This window comes from Chlorocebus sabaeus, chromosome 13, assembly GCF_047675955.1.
Source record: "Chlorocebus sabaeus isolate Y175 chromosome 13, mChlSab1.0.hap1, whole genome shotgun sequence".
In the NCBI taxonomy this organism is placed as follows: Eukaryota; Metazoa; Chordata; class Mammalia; order Primates; family Cercopithecidae; genus Chlorocebus; species Chlorocebus sabaeus.
This window is the reverse complement of record NC_132916.1, coordinates 49,243,960-49,263,317: the sequence shown is the minus strand read 5'-3', so window position 1 is coordinate 49,263,317 and position 19,358 is coordinate 49,243,960. Positions and strand designations below refer to the sequence as shown.

Below are 19,358 nucleotides of genomic sequence, written 5' to 3'. Positions count from 1 at the left end.
CCTATCAACCAATGAGTGGATAAAGAAAACATGCTATATAGACACCATGGAATACTACTTAGGAGCATAAAAGAAATGAAATAATGTCTTTTGCAGAAACTTGGATGGAGCTGGAGGCCATTACTCTAAGTGAAGTAACTCAGAAATGGAAAACCAAATATCGTATGGTCTCAATGATAAGTGGGAGCTAAGTTATGGAAATGCAAAGGTATTAAGATGATCTCATGAAGTTTGGGGACTTGGAGTAGGGGGTAAGAGTGGGAAAGGGATGAGGGATAAAAGACTACGTACTGGGTACAGTGTCCACTGCTCGGATAATGGGTGCACTAGAATCTCAGAAATCACCACTGAAGAGTTTACCCATGTAACCAAAAACCAACTGTACTCCAAAAACTGTTGAAATAAAAAAATCCCCTGAGATTTCACACCAGTCAGAATGGGTATTATTAAGAAGTCAAAACACAGATGCTGGTGAGGCTGCAGAGAAAAGGGAATGCTTATACACTATTGCTGGGAATGTGGATTAGTTCAGTCACTGTGGAAAGCAGTTTGGAGATTTCTCAAAGAACTTAGAACTACTGTTGGACCCACAAGTCCTATCACTGGGTATATACCCAAAAGAAAATCATTTACGAAAAAGATGTACTTGCATGTTCATTGCAGCACTATTCACAATAGCAAACAAACTGAATCAACCTAGGTGCCCATCAACAGTGGATCGGATAAAGAAAATGTGGTATAGATAGACCATGCACTACTACTGAGCCGTAAAAAAGAATGAAATCACATCCTTTGCAGCAATATGAATGCAGCTAAATTCAAGTAAGTAAAATGAATCATCAACTGCCATGTCAGGGAGTCAATAGACAATTTCAAGGACTAGGTGTAAAAGACTACTATTTAGAGGTAATTATCAGATGTAAAACTCCAAATGAACAAGAAGCAGTTGCTTCTATCACAGGGGACTATGTTGCAAAAATAAATAAGATGCTGATTTCAATATTATTTGGTGTCTCCTGCTATAATGTTAGCTTTTTAAGGCCAATATGCCGGCATTTTGTCTCCAATGTACTGAGGGTTTTTTTTGTTATAGAAAATTTCATATATTTCAAGTTATGTCTTATCATTAATTTATAATGACAAGAATTCATTAAAGTGCAGTATACTGTCCAAATCTCATTCCTCAGGGTAGAGCCATACAATAAATGAGCCTAGTTTTCTTCCTTCTTCTTTACCACACTACTTCCCTTGATCCCACTGCCCCATATTCTCAGAAATCTTCAGATGCCAGTTTTCCCCTCCTTCACCTTCATCTTCACCTCTCCTCTCTGTGATTATACATCCCATCCTACTAAATCCTTCCTTTAATTCCACCTGACCCTCTACCCAATGATTACCCTTACCTTTTCATATTTATCACATTTTTCCAAAGAATACTCTACTCACTGTTCTTACTTGCATGTCAATTCCACCTAAGGTGACTGCAATCCCATGTTGCTGAAACATCTAGCTGTCTTTCATTCATTTATTCATTCAACAAACAGTTTGTTCATTGGTAAAATCTGACAGGGCTCCTGCCTTTAAGGAGCTTATAGGTGTAGACAGATAGTAATTGATTGTACTAACAAATATATATTCATAAACTATGCCAAATGCTGTGAAGGAAAAGTAGAAAGTATGAAGACAGTACTCAATAGACGAGCTTGATCTGGTGTAAGGGTCAAAGGAGGTTTCTCTAATAAAATGACATTTGATCTAAGAAATGAAGGACAAGTAGCAGTTCACCAGTTAAAGGGACTTAAAGGTAGGGAGAGAATTCTAAATACAGCATATTTATGGCATTGTATCTACTAACTGAGAAGCACCCTGCACTAGCCCTGTTGCAGCATTCCTCACTCTACATTTTAAAACTCTTTAATTATCTGTATCCCTCCATTCAGACTCTCTACTCTCCCAGTCTATAAAATCTACAGGGGCCCAGATCATGTACTTCTTTTTCATTACCTCATTAAAGGGTCTTGCACAGTACCAACACACAACATGTTCTTGATAAATACTTTTTTAAAAAAACACATGAATATTATACATGATCCCCTATCTGCCAAATACAATGAACATGTTTTAAATTTTTATCTTATTGTAGCTCTGTGTCATTTAATCAGTCGCTCAGTACCTCCTTCCTGACCTTTGATGTACTCTTGCTTCAGTGACATCTTTTTTCCAGTTTCTCCTCTCCTCTCGGAGGTTTCTGTTCCTTCACCAAGCCCTTAATTCCATCCATGACTCACCACACTGCATTTGCTCCTTGGGTGATCACTTCCACATTTAAATGGTTTCAACTTTATTCCAACAAAGGTGGATCTTTACTTATACTGACCTGGCTCCTGAGCTTCTAACTCACATAGCAACTGTTTGCTAGTCAGATACACCTATATCTCTTACAGCCATTTCAAAGTCAAGTGAACAAAACCAAACTCATCATCATTTCATGATTCACCACTGCAACAGAAAATAAATAAATCTAACTCTGTCTCCATTATTTTATTTTAGTTTACGGTATCACCATCCATTTAGATACCCATACTAAATATTCGGTGGTTATTCTGTTTTTACTTCCCACATTCAACTTTCCATAAAGGTCAGATAGTTTTAGCCCCACAATATTTATCTAATTCTTTTCTCCTCCAGCCCTTTGACAACTAGCCTAGTTCATATTGTCATTATTTCCTTTTACACATCTACAGCTACCACCATAAAATAAACAAGCAGCCAACCTAAAATATAAATCTGATACCATTACTCTCCTGCTTTTATTTTTCAATGGCCCCTGTAGTCTGGAGGATACAACCCAACTATCTTAATGTTGTTTGCAAAGTCCCAGCTCTTGGTAGCTTCTCCAGCCCCACCTGTCACCACTTCCTTCCAAAATATGTTCATAATTTTATGTAGTGATAAGTAATATAATACTATGGAGAAAAAATAAGGCATATGGGAGGGGATAGTACCTACTGAGGTAGGGGAGGGTGGTTTGAAATTATAGATAAGGTGACCAAGGGAAGTTTTACTGAGAAGCTGAATTTTCCTCAAAAACATGTAAGAAGTGAGAGAGCTGGCCATGCACACATCTGTGGCAAGAACATTCCAGACAGAGGGACAAGGCAAGTCTGAGACCCTGAGAAGGGAGAATACCTGCTGTTTTGAAGCACAGCCAGCAGTGAAATTTGACAGTAGGAGGGTGAAGGAAGAAAAGATAAGGCTAGAGGAGTCACAGAGTGGGAACATGTCCAGAGGGTGATGGGTTCTATGGTCGTCATAGGACTAACTTTGCTCTGTGTGAGATAGGAATCACAGACAATTTTGAGCAGTGATGTAATCTGCGTTATGTTTAACAGCATCATTCTAGCTGCTAGGTTAAGACTGTAGTGAAGAATGAAAACCAGTTAGGAGGTTATCATACAAATCCTGGAGAGAGAAAGGTGATGATGGCTTGCCCCAGGTTAGTGATAGTGGGGGTGCTGAGATGTGGTCACATTCTAAATACATTTTAGTGGCACAATCTACAAAACGTAATGACTCATGGGATGTGGGAAATGAAAGAAGCAGAGTCTGGGATAACCTAAAGTTCTTGGCCTGAGCAGCTGGAAGACTGAAGTGGCCATTTACTGAGACAGAGAAGCTAAGAGAAGAACCATATTGCAGAGAAGAGAACATACTGTATTGGAGAAGTCTATTAGATCCAGTTGAAGATAGTGAGTAGCTATTTGGATGTATAGCTTTTCTCACAGTTCCTCAAAACTTTATGATCTACCTACCAACTGAGCCAATAGCAAAATGTGTGCTCTGTTTTTAATTCTATGGGTAGTTTGCTGTAGAAAGAGAAAGCAACTCTTAAAATCTAAAAGGAAATGAAAATGGAAACTAATGAATTACATAAGAAAACTTTAGATCTTTTAGCAGAAATGTCTCCATCCCACATGGAAAATGGAGAGCCTTTTACTCAACTTCCTGTCTACATAGATCACTGGAATTCATCCTTTGCAGAAGCCCTCATCATCTATAACAGAGCCCTCAACAGGTGCTCTCATGCCCCAGGAGACGCTTCAGAATTTAGTTGTTGTTGTTGGTGTGTCTAGTTGTCACAAAGATGGTGAGGCTGGCATTTATGGATGTCCTGCAATGCTTAGCATATCCTGCACAATACACAACTGAGCTTTTCTCGTGTAATTTTTAAATGCATCTGACATTCATTTTGGCAAAATTCTGTTTGAAATACCTTGAGTTAAAACCAAACTCTATTTTACCTAGAAACACAAAATAACATTTGCATGGTTTTAATATACAATGAATTTTTCAGTTATATAACTACTGTGTAAATTGATGAGACTGGTTATATTTAGAACCTAATTCTACTTTATATAAGCCCAAAACATGTTTGCATGGTTTTAATGTACACTATATTTTCTAGTACCCTAACTATATATATATACACACACACACACACACGTACATACACACACATAAATACATGTATGTATATACATACAAGTATAGATGACATGCAATATATATATATAAATAATAAATACACACATACTTATTTTGTCCTCATTTAAAAATATTAAATATAAAGGATAGGCATTGATAACGTTCAAATTTCACTTCAAGGTTTCTTAAATCTAAATGCATGCACAAATTTGACTGCTTCATTATTTCTTCATTTCTTCTTTTATTTCTTCATTTTTGGGTACCATAAACTGTCATGGTATCTGAGTATTTACATGTTAAAATATGCATTATTTCATTATTTCATTATAATATTTTCACTTATTTCTATTTTATAACTAAGACAACATATTGATTTCTAAAATAAAATATTATAAGTAGTCACATTATATTTAATCTCAGGACAGTAAGCAAGTACTAACATTATTTGTCATAAAAACAGGGATTGGATACAATGCAGTTAATATCCTAGAAAGTATGTGCCATCAAACAATCATGCTTCTAACAACTAAGGTCTAGAGCTTGGCATACCACAACAACAGTGCCAGTGATAACCCTTGCTCCAGAGTTAGTGATTTCAAGCAATCTGGGAGTTAAAAATGGTTTATCAGTAATTCAAGGAAAGCTATTTTATCCTGAATGGGCACCATTTGAAAGTAGTCATCAGCCTCTGAATGTGCTTTTGCAGTGATATATGATGTACTAAGGAATTGCAGGATACCTATAAGATACAACATTATTCCTTCACATTCTTATTTCAGCAACTGCAAGTTACACAGCCACAGATCTAAGAGACCACAAAAATGGCTTTTGTGTTGACCTTATGTGAACAGGGGAAAATTATCCATTTTCTTTGAGTCAATACATTCTTGCCCAAAGCATTCTGTTATAGGATTTAAGAGAATAAAATATCTAAAGGGAAATATCATGACAAGTAAATCCCTGTAATTCCATATTTATCATAAATTATGATGAAATACAATTCACTTTTTTTTGCTTGCTTTTTTGGTCATTACTTAAAGTCTCTGAAACTGGTTCTGCATCTTGAAATGGTGGTAATCACCTCTTGTTTACAACTTTCTTTTGAGAATTGAGACAACAAATGTAACTTACATACTACCAAGCCTGTTGTGCTACAATTATTGTGCAAAACCTTAAGGTTTTATCAAATCACTTAATAGTGATGATCTGAATGGTACACTGAAAATCAGAATCTTAGTATCACATCTCAAGTTTGGATGAGACAATATATTTACAGTAACTACAAAGGAGCCTGACATGCAATAAATGTCAGTACATGTTAGTGTTATTATTGCTGTGTTAACACCACAAACAAAGCGCACTGGACAAAGGTACTTTGTATAGAGATGGCGTATCAGAATACAGAAATGACCATTCACATTTGATATTTCTTTTAAAGACAGAAAAGTAACTTCCTGTCATCTAGAAATCATGAATATGTTGACCCTAGAATAAAATAAATTGCAATTTAGTGTATGTATGTGTGACAGTGCTTAACTGTTTATTTGCTTTTATAACGTATAATCCTGTTTTTAGCATGCATCTCACTTTTAATTTTTGACTTAGAAACTTTTCTTCTTAACTCAGACTTTAGTATCTAATCTGTGGTATAAAACAGTCTAAAATGAATTTTTGCATGACATTGAACAAATACTCTAATACCTCCAACAAAATGTAGATTGCCTACTTGCTTTAAATTTAATATTAAAACGATTACAAACTAGATTTGGTTTTGTAATGACTAAGTCTACAAACTAGATTTATTTTTGTGACAATGAAGATAACTAAAGAAGGCATTTCAAAATTAGCACATATTTTCCATAGGCTAAGAATTTACATTAAGTAGAAAACTCATTGTTAAGATAAAAAATGGTGTTTCATAAGTGACTGAAAAATACTTTGCATTAAGAAGCAATGAGGCTGTGGCTCATGCCTGTAATCCAGCACTGTGGGAGGCTGAGGCGGGCAGATCACCTGAGATCAGGAGTTCCAGATCAGCCTGGTCAACGTGGTGAAACCTCGTCTCTACTAAAAATACAAAAATTAGCCGGGTGTGGTGGTGGGCACCTGTAATCCCAACTACTCGGGAGACTGACGCAGGAGAATCTCTTGAGCCCGGGAGGTGAAGGTTGCAGTGAGCCGAGACAGCACCACTGCACTCCATCCTGGGTGAGAAGAGCGAGACTCTGTCTCAAAAAAACAAACAAACAAAAAAATCAAAGAAAGGAACAATGAGATTCAAATAAAAAAGGCTAAGTAAAATTGATCTTAATGTGGTAGTGTTATGTTTTCATAAAAATATTCTATAAATAAATTCTAGATATGTTTGTATATTTTTATCTTATTATAAAAACCATACTTGTAAGTAAGTATCTTGATTATGAGGAAAAAACTTTCAATGTTCATCAGTATTATCTGCCATAATACAACTATAAATAAAAATTTTGATTTCTAAGCACAAGTCAAATCTCTTCATAATACTATATCATGTATTAAATTGGTCTATCCATTTGAGAAAAAGGTAAAAGCTCACTAAGAGAGAAGTAATGTTTATAAATAAATAAGATAAAATTTTGTTTCATTTAGAATACTAATTAAAATAATGAATTAATAGATTATCAAACTTTGCCTAGATTAGCAAATTTAACAAAGACATAATCATTTAAAACTCACCAGTGTAAGTACAAATTTTTCTTTAAAAATTAGCAGCAAGAAAAGAGACTATCATGTATTATAATTTAAGATATTGTAATTTAAGATGTAATTTAGAGATAAATTACAAATCATTTGATAAGGGGAAAGTCATCCCATAAACACAATTAGGTTAGATGGTTTCAATTTGGAAAAATATTACTTCAGGTACCCAATGCATAATAAACACTAAAATAAATTATGGTTGGATTAAAGAGTTAAAATATTAAAAAATCAAATAGTTAAAAGAAAGGAAGAAAATTGAACTTTTAATCAAACTTCTGAATAAATGACTTTTTAAACTTAGAAGCAACATGTTTACAAAAGATATATAAAGATATGTAAATATATAAAAATATGTATTTATATCATATATGTGCTTGTGTATGTGACCACAAAGAAAGAGAATAATTTGGTTAAACAAAAATAAAAAAAATTAAACAATACATATGCAAATCAATTAAGTAAAAAAAACAAAAACAAAAATAAAAAAACAAAACCTACCACACAAATAAAAAGGAAGAAACAGAAAATAGGGAAAATGTAGAGAAAATAATGCCAGAAGTGGAATTTAAATATCTAAATAAAGAGCTCATATAATTTGATAATAAAAATATGCACCAAATTTCTATCTGATGTTATATCACCTTGATAAACAAATCATCTGAAAATCAAAATATGCACCCACATAAATGGGCAAAGGGTATGAACAGAAAATTTTAAAAGGGAGCATTACAAACTCAAAAATACATGAATTTATATTCAGCTTACAAGCAAACAGGAAAATATAAAATACAAGAAAAAATATTTTAAAATTATTAAATTAATATTTAAAAAGCACTTAAAATGCCAACAAATGCTCATACTGAAACAGGTCCTCAAACTTTCTAGGTGGAATTATAAATTGATTCATTCCTTTTAGGAAGCAAATTGCCAATATGTGTTAAATACTAAAAACTTGGTATCAACAATCATTCTACCTTTATAAATATATCCTTTCAAAGGTATAAAATATGGAAAAAAAATTCTAGATGAATATCATCCACACATTATTTATAATACACAATTATTTTTTATTCCCAGAACAAACCAAGCAAGCCTTGGTATCCAATAGTGGAGGAATATTTAAGCAAGTGTTATACAGTTCATAGTTAATGAAATATATGTTTTGAAAACTATTTAGTAATATGAGAAATGTTTGCAATGTTAGGTGAAAATATTAATGATATTAAATTATTTGAACATCACAACTAAAGTTTTTTAAAAAGCCATTTAAATAGGGTGAAAGACCAAGGGCACACGATAAGATGCTAGGAGTAAGTATACTGGAGCAGCAGAATTCTGGGTGAATATTTTCCCTCTCTTTTCCAAATTTCTATCTGATGTTATATCACCTTGATAAATAAATCATCTGAAAATCAAAATATGGTTGTGTGCGGTGGCTCCTACCTGTAATCCCAGCACTTTGGGAGGCTGAGGCCACAGGTGGATCACTTGAGGTCAGGAGTTTGAGACCAACCTGGCCACAATGGTGAAACCCTGTCTCTACTTAAAAAACAAATTTTTTTTTTTTTTTTTTTTTTTCCAGGCATGGTGGCTCCTGCCTGTAATCCCAGCTACTTGGGAGGCTGAGGCATGAGAATTGCTTGAGCCTGGGAGGCGGAGGTCGCAGTGAGCCGAGATAGTGCCATTGTACTCCAGGCTGGGGAACAGAGCAAGACTCTGTCTCAAAATAAATAAATAACAATATTTACTAAAATTATGAACTAATTTAAAACATATACCTATAGTAGCGTACAAATATATATACTTTCACAACAAAATTGTAAATACATTTGGTTATCATGATTGAAAGCATTTATATGAAAATATGTGATAATTGTTTACCTGGAGGCATTATGTGAGAACTTCATTTCTTTTTCACAAATTCCTATCATCTTCCTACTTTGTATTTAAAAATGGTAAAAGATATATTTATGAAAAGAAAGACTTACAGTATAAAACAAAAATCAATTCACGGAGTAACACCTCCTCACGGGTTTCTGTTATAACAATAGAAATGTTTCATGGGGCAAAACGTAATTTTAAGGTCCAACAAAAAAGGTAAAGTTTTAAAGTCACGCTTAAAAGAGAAAGATAAATGAAACCATTTATACTCCAAATAAATCATAAAATATGACTTAGACAGAAACTTCATAGAACCCAAATCCCACCAGAAAGTAGGCTCTCCGCTACAATGTAATAATGTCAACTGATTCCATAGTTCTTTTCCTTTCAGCTATTTAAAAGGTAATCCCTTTTAAAGCCCTGACCTTTTAGCTACTACTTCAAAAGGGAACCAACATTTATGCTTTCTCTTAACAGTTTATCTACATTTGTTACAACTGTGGGAAGTTGTTAGAGTATTCAGTAAATTCCCCATGGTTGGCTTCTTTTTCTTTCTTTACATTATAGTCCATTTAAGGTTGGGTTAACAGATTACAGTAGTAAATGTATGTATTTTGTGTTACATCAGTTTATTCAGAATTTCCCCAGTGTATAATGTATAATGCTGTAGTGGTGTTCATTCCAAATCCAGCTGTAGAACCAGGCTAACTTGTAATTGTTTTTACAGCTTTCCAAAGGATATAAAGTGTACGTATGAATAACTGTTAAGTAGAATAACTTAACAGTACTCAAGTCCCTATTGGTCTTTGTTTTGTTTGAAACTGAGCAGTAGCTTTGAATAAACTAAAAAGGAAAGAGAAAGGTGGGAAAGGCCTCATTTTCTAGTTGTTCTTTAATGGAATGAAAAATAAGAGCACTGAGCAACTGATGCAGTGATCTGAAATAGTCCTAAAACAAAATGGGTGACTGTGGATGAATTTGCCTTCTACCAGGAAAACAAAGAGAACTTTAGGCCAAATATCTTTAGACATCACCTCTATTAGAAAGCCAGGTCATCTAAACTATTTCAAAAATTTCTTCCAATTGCTAAAAATGTAACACGTTATTTCATACAATACTTTTTCCTTACTATATTTATAAACTAGTATGTGAATTTGGTATAGTAAATCTGTACATTTATTATTATTATGGTCATTTATAGGCTTAGAATATACTTTTACTTCTAATTGTATTCATAATTATTGAATTTTAAACATTTTCTGGCAATCAAGTTTCATTTATCTGGTGATAAGTCTCCAAGAAGTAATTGCAGAATTGTGCTTAAAAGATAATTAGGTCAATTTAGAGATTCTTTCCAAAAATAAATTTGGCAAAGGGTAGAAACCACATATGGCAAAGTGTACATGAACATATGATTTTCTAAAGTAAGTTTTTTAAAACTTTCAAACTTCAACAGATCCCTATACTATAACTATCAAATGCAAAGTTTTCTGGTTGAATTTACTGGCTGACCTCCCCATAGGTGAGTCTTCCCTCGCTGTTTACTTGGCTAACTTTGAACACATCTAGGTCTGAGCTCAAATTGCCTGCTAAGTCTTGATTACTTGCATGATTATCAAAAGAAAGATGAAAAGTGGGATTCATAAAATCCCTAAGTCCTGATTTTAGCTATGAGCTTTTATTTCACCAGATTTGCAAAAAAGCAAAACAATCAGTTCAATTTAATATAATTTTTAAGTGATCAGCAATGTCACCAAGGAAAGAAAAGCAAGATTGCAAGGATTCAAAACCTATGTAATTGAGAAGTAATTATAGTAGATGTGGCAGACTAGAAATAATACTTTTATATCACTTTTATGCTATATTTTTCCTATAAAGTACATCCTCATTTTTAAATGTAATATAAGGACTCCAGTATCTTAAGTCAATATTTATATGTGGCCTCCTTAAATTTTGAAGAGTAATGCAAATAATAAGAATATACATTGTTTATCTATAAAAATTTTCAGTTTAATTATATAATTACTTTTCTAAAATAAAAAAGCAAATACTCTTTTTCTACATACCGACATTAAGACAGTTATCATTTGCTTCAATACTGTAAATATTGTTCAGTCATATCCACATGTACATGTTTTTTCTTTTCCTCCTAAAAGTTATCTCACCTTGCACTTTGGACACTTCTGGGCATTCCTCTGCCCATGCTCAATTTCGCTGGCCCAGTGACGCAACAATTTGTCTCCTTTTTTGTACTCCTTGCAGTTAACACCTTCATGCCAAGGAGAGTGGCACTTAAAACACCAGACGAATTGGCAGGTAGGGCACTGGATCTGTGTAACAAAAAAATCATATTAATTACTAGTGGACATACTGAAAGTGTCTAAAAGGGTAAGAAGGTGATGCTTGGGGAAATTAGCTAAAAGTTTATAATTTAAAATGCCTCCCCCTCTATAAGACCAAAACTATACTAAGATATGAATACTCTGTTACTAGGGGAAAGAATTGCTTTGGCGAGGATGACTTGGCTATTTGTAGGCTGTCCTGGAGTTAAACATTTGATTCTGGAAACCAATTTAGCTTTAGGAAAATCTCCTAGATTTTAAGTGCAATCTCCCAGATTAAACCTGAAGGCTCACAAGGCCCCAAATCCACACACTCAGGCTGCCCTTTAATTCACCTTTCCCTTGAATGAATTACCCAGCCATTTCCATTGTCTTCTTAAGAATGGCTTACTTCATTTTATTTTTTAAAAGCCCCACAGATGCTTCATCAAATAAAAAACACAGTAGCAGTCTGGCTGCAGTGGCTTATGCTTGTAATCCTAGCACTTTGGGAGGCTGAGGCGGGTGGATCACTTGAGGTCAGGAGTTACAGACCAGCCTGGCCAACATGGTGAAACCCCATCTCTACTAAATATACAAAAATTAGGTGGGCATGTTGGTGCATGCTTGTAATCCCAGCTACTCAGGAGGATGACACGAGACATGAGAATCTCTTGAACCCAGGAGATAGAGGTTGCAGTTGAGCCGAGATCGTGTCACTGCACTCCAGCCTGGGCTACAGTGAGACTCTGTCTCAAAACAACAACAAAAACAACAAAAACAACAAAAACACAGTAAGAAACTGCTAGAACAGCATTTGCTATGAAGCAGCATCTAAAATAATGGATACTCCTGGTGTGCTACCAACGTAAGGGAGGCTAATTATAAAAATAATGCAAAGCATTCTATTATTAGAAATGTATCAATATAGTGGCCCTGTGGCCTGTACTTAGAAAACCATCAGAAACGGGCCTTCATATTTCACTATGTGGACGGTATATGACAGTGCATATGTAAGTTTAGTAAGAATATGTCTTCCGCTTGACATGGAAGCTATTTTATCTGACTTCCTTTATTTTGAATGATAGTGGAATATTCCATTCATACACATTATTTCCACTCCTAACTCTCTAAAAGCATATGAGTATAGCCTGACTTACAGAGCCTCATGTGATTACGATGGATTAATAAATTGTCTCATTATCAATTATATTTATAACTGACCACTCTCTTTGCTCCTCTATGTCACGTCACTGCAGCACATGTGAATTTGCTGACTAGATTTTAAAGGTTAGAATTTCCTTTGGTAAACTATACACAATACCGTCACTTAATTTTTTGGAAAACAACTGTTTTAACAATGGAGGTTCTACTATATAGATTAATTAGCTGAGTGGCAAATTACAATCACAGCTCTTCTGTTAACAACTCAAAGCACTGTAATTTTCACTTATGTCAAGAATGGATAATGCTCTTCCTGTGAAAATATGAAGTAAAAGTACTTTTGTTATTAACTTTATATAAAAATGGCATTCTGTCATAAGGCTTAAAAGATTTTCATGTTTATTTATTTATCAAAATTCTATTCAATGGTAATATCTATGCTTAATATGTTACATGCATTATTTATTTTCACCCTCAAAATAATGCTGGAAGGTAGATATGAATATCATCAATTTACAGATGATGAAAATGAGACTCAGATAGATTAAATAACTTGCTGAAGGTAACACAGAAAATATGTGTTAAGAAGGAAATTAAACGTAAGTTTGTCTGGCTCCACATTTAGCATACTTTTCACTATACTTCTTATACCAAACGGCATTTGTTCTTTGACAACTGGCAACTTAAAAATGTAGTAGTCAAAGATGGTCATGTCATTAAACTATTCAATAAGTCAGAATTCCACATGATTACCAAGATAAGGTGAACTTTGAAAATTCTTTTCAAGATCTACTCTATACAAATTGAGAAACTATTGGTTTCACCAAAAAAATTTTTTAAAAAAAGGATGTTACTATTTAGTTATTTAAAATAACTTTTTTTCCTTTTTGATCATTACAATTAAAATAAATCATTTTTAAAAGAAAACAAGTTGAAGTAGATGAGATTCAGCTAAGAAAACAATATAAAAGTTTACTTCCATTTGTCATTGAGCAATGAAGACTAGATGTAAATATCACATGGAGCCTTCCTTTTGAATGTAATGAATGAAATGAGGAAAGTAGGAAAAAATTGCTTTTCCTTAGGCATCTACCATTAAGTCAGAAGACCTGAATAGTTAATTTAGTTATTTTCTACTGGACATTATTCATAACTCTGAATCACTAGATTCTAGCATCATTAAATAAACTTTTTGAAAAGATCTCTCTAGTTTTTAATCAGTCTTAGATTGTATTTATGAAATATTAGTATGAATGTAAAGATGCTTTGAAACTGGGATTCGCTCTATAAATGTCAGACATTGAATGGCTCAAAGATCTTTGTGAGTAAGTGCTGAACTATCACATTTGTGAATCTCTAATGAAGACAATTACAGCAATGCATGATTCTCCTAAGGCACCAGAATAATAAAGAATCTGTCATGTTGTTTCCACCCTGGGACTCTGGCTCATAATAAACAACCAAGTCCTACTGCAGATCCTAATGCAAATCCTCACCAACAGCACAGACTTAGTGGGAAACTGTGACCAAAGTTATGGGGCAGGCTCTCAAGTGAATATGAATAAGTTAAATTCATACTGGATTGCTATCTCTCACTGAAAACATCAAAATCACTATTTGCTTGGGATTAAAATCATAAAATGACTAACAGCCAACTCCAACAACTTGGGTATTAAAAGACTACATGTGAAATTGTCCCAGAATTTTTGTTCTGAAGATGCCTCGTTCATTTTGAACTTAATCACATTCAAAATTGGCCTTATGTAAACACATATAGACATCAACACTGCATCTTCCTCCACTCTTTTATTTACAGTTATTCTTCCACATGAAATGCTATCTCACAACCACAGACCCACCACATGGAGTGCCTGCCTTCTTAGTAATTACAGTCACACAGAAGTCATCATGCCCTGTCCTTGTGGCTCAAAGTGTGGTTGCAGGGCCAGAAACATCAGCATCACCTGAGAACTTGGTGAATTCATGAATCCTTAGACCTTAGAGCCAAAAGTGCTCATTTTCACAAGGTCCGAAGGTGATTCGTATGCATCCTAAAGTTTGAGAGGCTCTGCTTTATACCATGTGACTCTATCGCTCAGACCACAATTTATTGGACCAGGAATGAGTCCCTAAGCCAAAAACACGTATCCACTAGTTGGCAAGCTGCCTAAGCGGTGGCATGAGCTTTGTGTAGCGGGGGTGCTCATTGTTGAATGGAGATTAGCCAAGATAGATTTTTCTCTCTTGAGGAGTGTCATGGAGATACAAAGGATGCCTTCATGGAGGCAAAGACAGAGAAGAGCTAAGTGACTACAATGCAGACCACTGGAGAAGGACACAGACATTGACTTTTGGTGACATAACAGACGGGCTCTCACACTACCAGAGCTTGTGTCTGATTCTCTATGAGGCCTGCCTGGGCAGCTGCAGAGAATATTTTCCTGCCCTTCCTACTCCCCATGGAGCCTTACAGTAAACCTCACTAATTGAGGTAGCCCAAGAAACAGCACATTTCTGCTTCTGGTAACTGGAAGAGTCCAATGAGTTACATCTACTAAAATCTTATCTTGATCAAATGCTCCTTTCTTCAAGTTGTCTTCCCTATTCCTTGCAACTAGATTCAGTACCTTTCTTATGGAACTTCCATTAGGGATGTAGATGTCTAATCTCTCCAACAGCCCACAAGTTCACTCCTCAGTGAACTGTGTTTGTCAAAGGCTTAGTCTCATGTAAAATGAATGATTTTGCACATAGTTTAGATACCACGTATCAGTTAACATTAAATGAATTCAAAGAAAAACCAACATATCTAATTTATGACTAGCGGCTGAGATGGTATTACTAATTCCTATATTATCAGATGATGTTTACTAAACACATTATCCTAATGAACTTTTACTGAACACTATGATCAGTGCACAACTCTTTTAAAAGAGGCAAGCAGGGCTTCAAGTGCTTCAAGAATCAAGTTATCAAAGCTAAGAATCTTGATTAGCTTTCTCCAGAATCCACAAAAGATAAAAGAACTTTACATTAGATTTTTGACTTTTGAATACCCTTAGTTTTACCAGAAATCTGTGCTATACTGAGATGAAAGTACACCAACTCACCTGCCCTAGGAAAATGGCATTTTCTCCTGATAATTCATCAAGTCAAGTAAGGAAACAACCCACAAAATAAAAACAGTGTCTAAAACCAAAGAAAACCCCAGATGATTATTTTCCTGCTTAAATGCTAGACACCCCTATACACATCATTATTTCAAATAAATCACAAAATCTTTACTTATCAAATTCAAAATATTAGACAACATCCATGTGCAAAGTAGCACTGCAAATATAAGAGCTAATTCAGTTTTCCAAAAAGGATTTGCTTTACTAGAACCTCAGGTTCAGATTCCCAATAATGAAACACATTTATCAATTCATTTTCCCGTTCAACAAATATTTATTGGGCACCTTCAAGTAGCAGGAACTGCCTATGTTGATTGCATGCAGAAAGAAATGAAAATATTTGTCCTTCAGGAACTTACTGGGCTCTGACAGATATAAACCAAAAGAGCTATAAAGGCATATAGTAACTGCTAGAATAGAAGCTAGGATAAGTGGGTGCCAGGGAAACAGGCTTCAGTGAAGGCTGGAACATAAGCGTTCAGAGAGAATGTGACCTTCAACAATGAGTAGAATATTACCGAGACAAGTGTTGAGGTAACACTTTGGGTAGAGGGTCCATCCTGAGCCACCACACAGAGGACCAAGAGCACATGATGCACTGAGAAAACAGCAAGTGTTCTAATGTAGCCTGAACAGAGATGTCACTTCAGCTAGCTCAACTTTGATCCTTGCTAAGTGTACAATTAACAGAGCCAGTAAGTTCCTATAATCCTGACATGTCCCCCAAAATATGCCAGGGTCCAGAAACTCTGCATAGGAAACACGTAAAAATCATGGCTGTCAGAGTCGGGTATGTCCTAAAGAAATGAACCAAAATGGTAAATAACTGGGAAATCTTGTAGTTATTAGTTATAAAAATGTTTTAAAAACTGAAGATGCTTTTCTTGAAGATGAGATGTGGAGAGGTACAGCATGTTATAGAGAGGAGAAAATGAGTCTTGATGCATGGCTTCAAATACTTTCAAGGAAGCACACTGTTCGCTCCCTTATAACATCAAATCCTAAAGCCAGATTGTGGCTTTGGAAAGAAAGGATGGCAATGGAAAGAAATTCTCCACGTGGGAAAATATGTTTTGACTTCTTGCCTTGATCTTACTCCCTGAGATTTCACTGCCTACTTGGGGAGCTCTCCCTGCATGGAAATGCCAGTAACATACAGCCTTCATGAGGCACTGCACCCTTGAACACAGTGCGAAGGTGGCCAAGTGATCCTTGCCTTAGTTTCTCACAGCACAGCTAAAACTATGCTGGAAAGGGAAAGAGAAACTTTCCTAAAGGCTGAGGACCAACAGCAGACCAAAATAAAACAAACAAACAAAACCACACACACACACACACACACACACACACACACAAAATGTAGAGTAACACATGACAAGGTAAGCTATATTGAGATATGGTGCCTATTTATATAAATAACCTTACTGAACTCCCTCAATACTGATTTCCTTTTACATATGCAACACAATTATTTATTGCACAATGCATTCACCTCAATACTAGCTTTTATGTTCAAGCCAGACTCATGCATTTTTTTGGACAGCATGTTGGAACTTGAGAATGGGGGTTGTTTGAAAAAGGACTCTCTCCCTAATTTGAAAATCACTATTCCATATCAGTCTGTCTTGCTCCTACCACCTGGAAACACCTTAGGCATTTACAGACTCTTCCGGTAAATACAGAGAGCAAAGCCCAGAGAAGCATTTGTCTGGGTCTATTTCTTGTCTGAGGACCCACTTCTTCACTGGTGAATACAAGGGTACTGGAAAATTCTTCCCTGATTTGCATAGCCCAAAGTCCTGGCCAGAAAAATGTGGTATCATACTGTTTTGAACAAGATGTCCTGTTCTGAACACAACAGCATCAGGATGACATCTCACAAGAGGTACCCACATAAAGTAGCAAGAGGTCCATTGTGTTACAGTGTACAAAAGGAAATGGGAATATTCTCTGTGAGGAATAAGTGAAGGCAGGAGGGAAGCATACCTTAGCCCAAAGGTAACAATGAATTCTTTCAAATCTGAGGTTTTTGAAAATGGAAAGGAATGATTCTATTAACAACAAGTTCCTTAACAAAAGCAGTGTTCAGAGTCTGCATGGCCAACTGGTAGGCATATTGTAGAGGGGATCTGTGAACTGTGTACACAGCACCAGCAGATTATCTTACAAATCTAAGTAGGTAAATATGGAAAGGTAGTACTACAGAGGGTGGTAGATAAAAAATGTAAGGTCTTCACTTCATTTCTTTCAGAATATCTTCCAGACCATTTTATAATGAACACCACAATTGGTCTACTTTAACACACTAACACAGGGGCCATCAGAGAGAGACGATTCTTCACTTGTTCATTGTGCTAAAGACCCAATGACAACGGGATAAAGTGAAAACAGTTCTTAGTATCACTGCAGGTCAATTTATCCTAGCTGCAAGATTTGATTATTACTATAGTTTTTTTTGTTTGTTTGTTTTTAAGGTGAAGTGTAGGCTAAATATCAGATAAAGACCAACATTTGGCTGTTAGAAGTTCAAGCACAAGTTAAAAACCTCTAAAAATATTGTGTCTAATTTATGCATCAAAAAAGCAAACAAAGAACAGTCTTAGCAAAACACTTCATTAGTAACTGGAGAAAGAAATGCTAATATAATTTAGTAGGCTTGCATCATAGCTAAGTGTTACACATTTTTTCAAGGGTAATGTATGTAACACACACTTTGTTTACACTGGCGTCTATCAACAGGGCTAGACAACTTTGTCTTTATCTGCCTCATAAATCTATGTCAACAACAACCATTTAAGAAACTACACTTTTTTTCTATCGGCTCCTGACATGAGTGATATATTAATCCCAAGAGAAATCAGTGTGTGTTGTAAGCTACCCTAACCTTGTAGGGAAGATGCACAACCAGATTCTCCATTTGTAAACACTGTCAACTTAAAGTGATGGTGTCAGGGAAAACCGGAAGAAAACAGCATACTAATTACATGTTCATGGGAAAACTTTACACATTTTTACATATGGGAAACAGTTCTCAAGTCATCTTTACCAGAAGGAAGATTAAGCACATTTTAAAGTACACCAGTTCTCAACAACCAATTCATTTGACTGTATTCTTAAAGCCCTTAGAAAATTCTTTTACCACATGAGAAAATATTTGTTTAGTGTTTATAAAAGGTAATTTCTACTCAGAGGATTTATAAGAAAGAAAAAAAGACAGCTAGAGAACTAAAGTAAGAACACAGACAGAGTTTCTCCAGGGAATTTTATTGGTTTTTTTCTTTCACCTGGTGGTAAAAGATGCATCAAACATGCCATTATATAAATTATCAAGATTCTGCTTAACATTTGTGGGAAGAAGAGTGGGGATTATTAGTCTTGTCTGAAGAAAACCAACAAGAGAATTACCTCTAACATGTTTTCTAACATGTTGATGAGCATGACCTTCAACTCTTTCTCCAAATCGATATGAAAAGGGGGATCATTTCTTAAGTCTACACTTGGAATAAGAACGAAACCTAGAATTGCACCTACCTCAGTAAAACTTGTATGAGTAAAATAACTACTTTTAATCCTTTATACGTCTCTCCTCTCTTCCATA

General features: G+C 35.1%; 1 protein-coding gene across 2 annotated transcripts in view; it reads right to left on the bottom strand.

Annotated features, from left to right (window-relative positions):
- The window catches only part of RNF217 (ring finger protein 217), a 133,991-nt gene that overhangs the window by 22,100 nt on the left and 92,533 nt on the right, over positions 1-19,358 (bottom strand). For both annotated transcript variants that reach the window (XM_008007171.3, XM_008007169.3), the window contains one exon: positions 11,268-11,432. In XM_008007171.3, the coding sequence (XP_008005362.3) occupies positions 11,268-11,432 (165 nt within the window). The remainder of the gene's footprint in view (positions 1-11,267; positions 11,433-19,358) is intronic.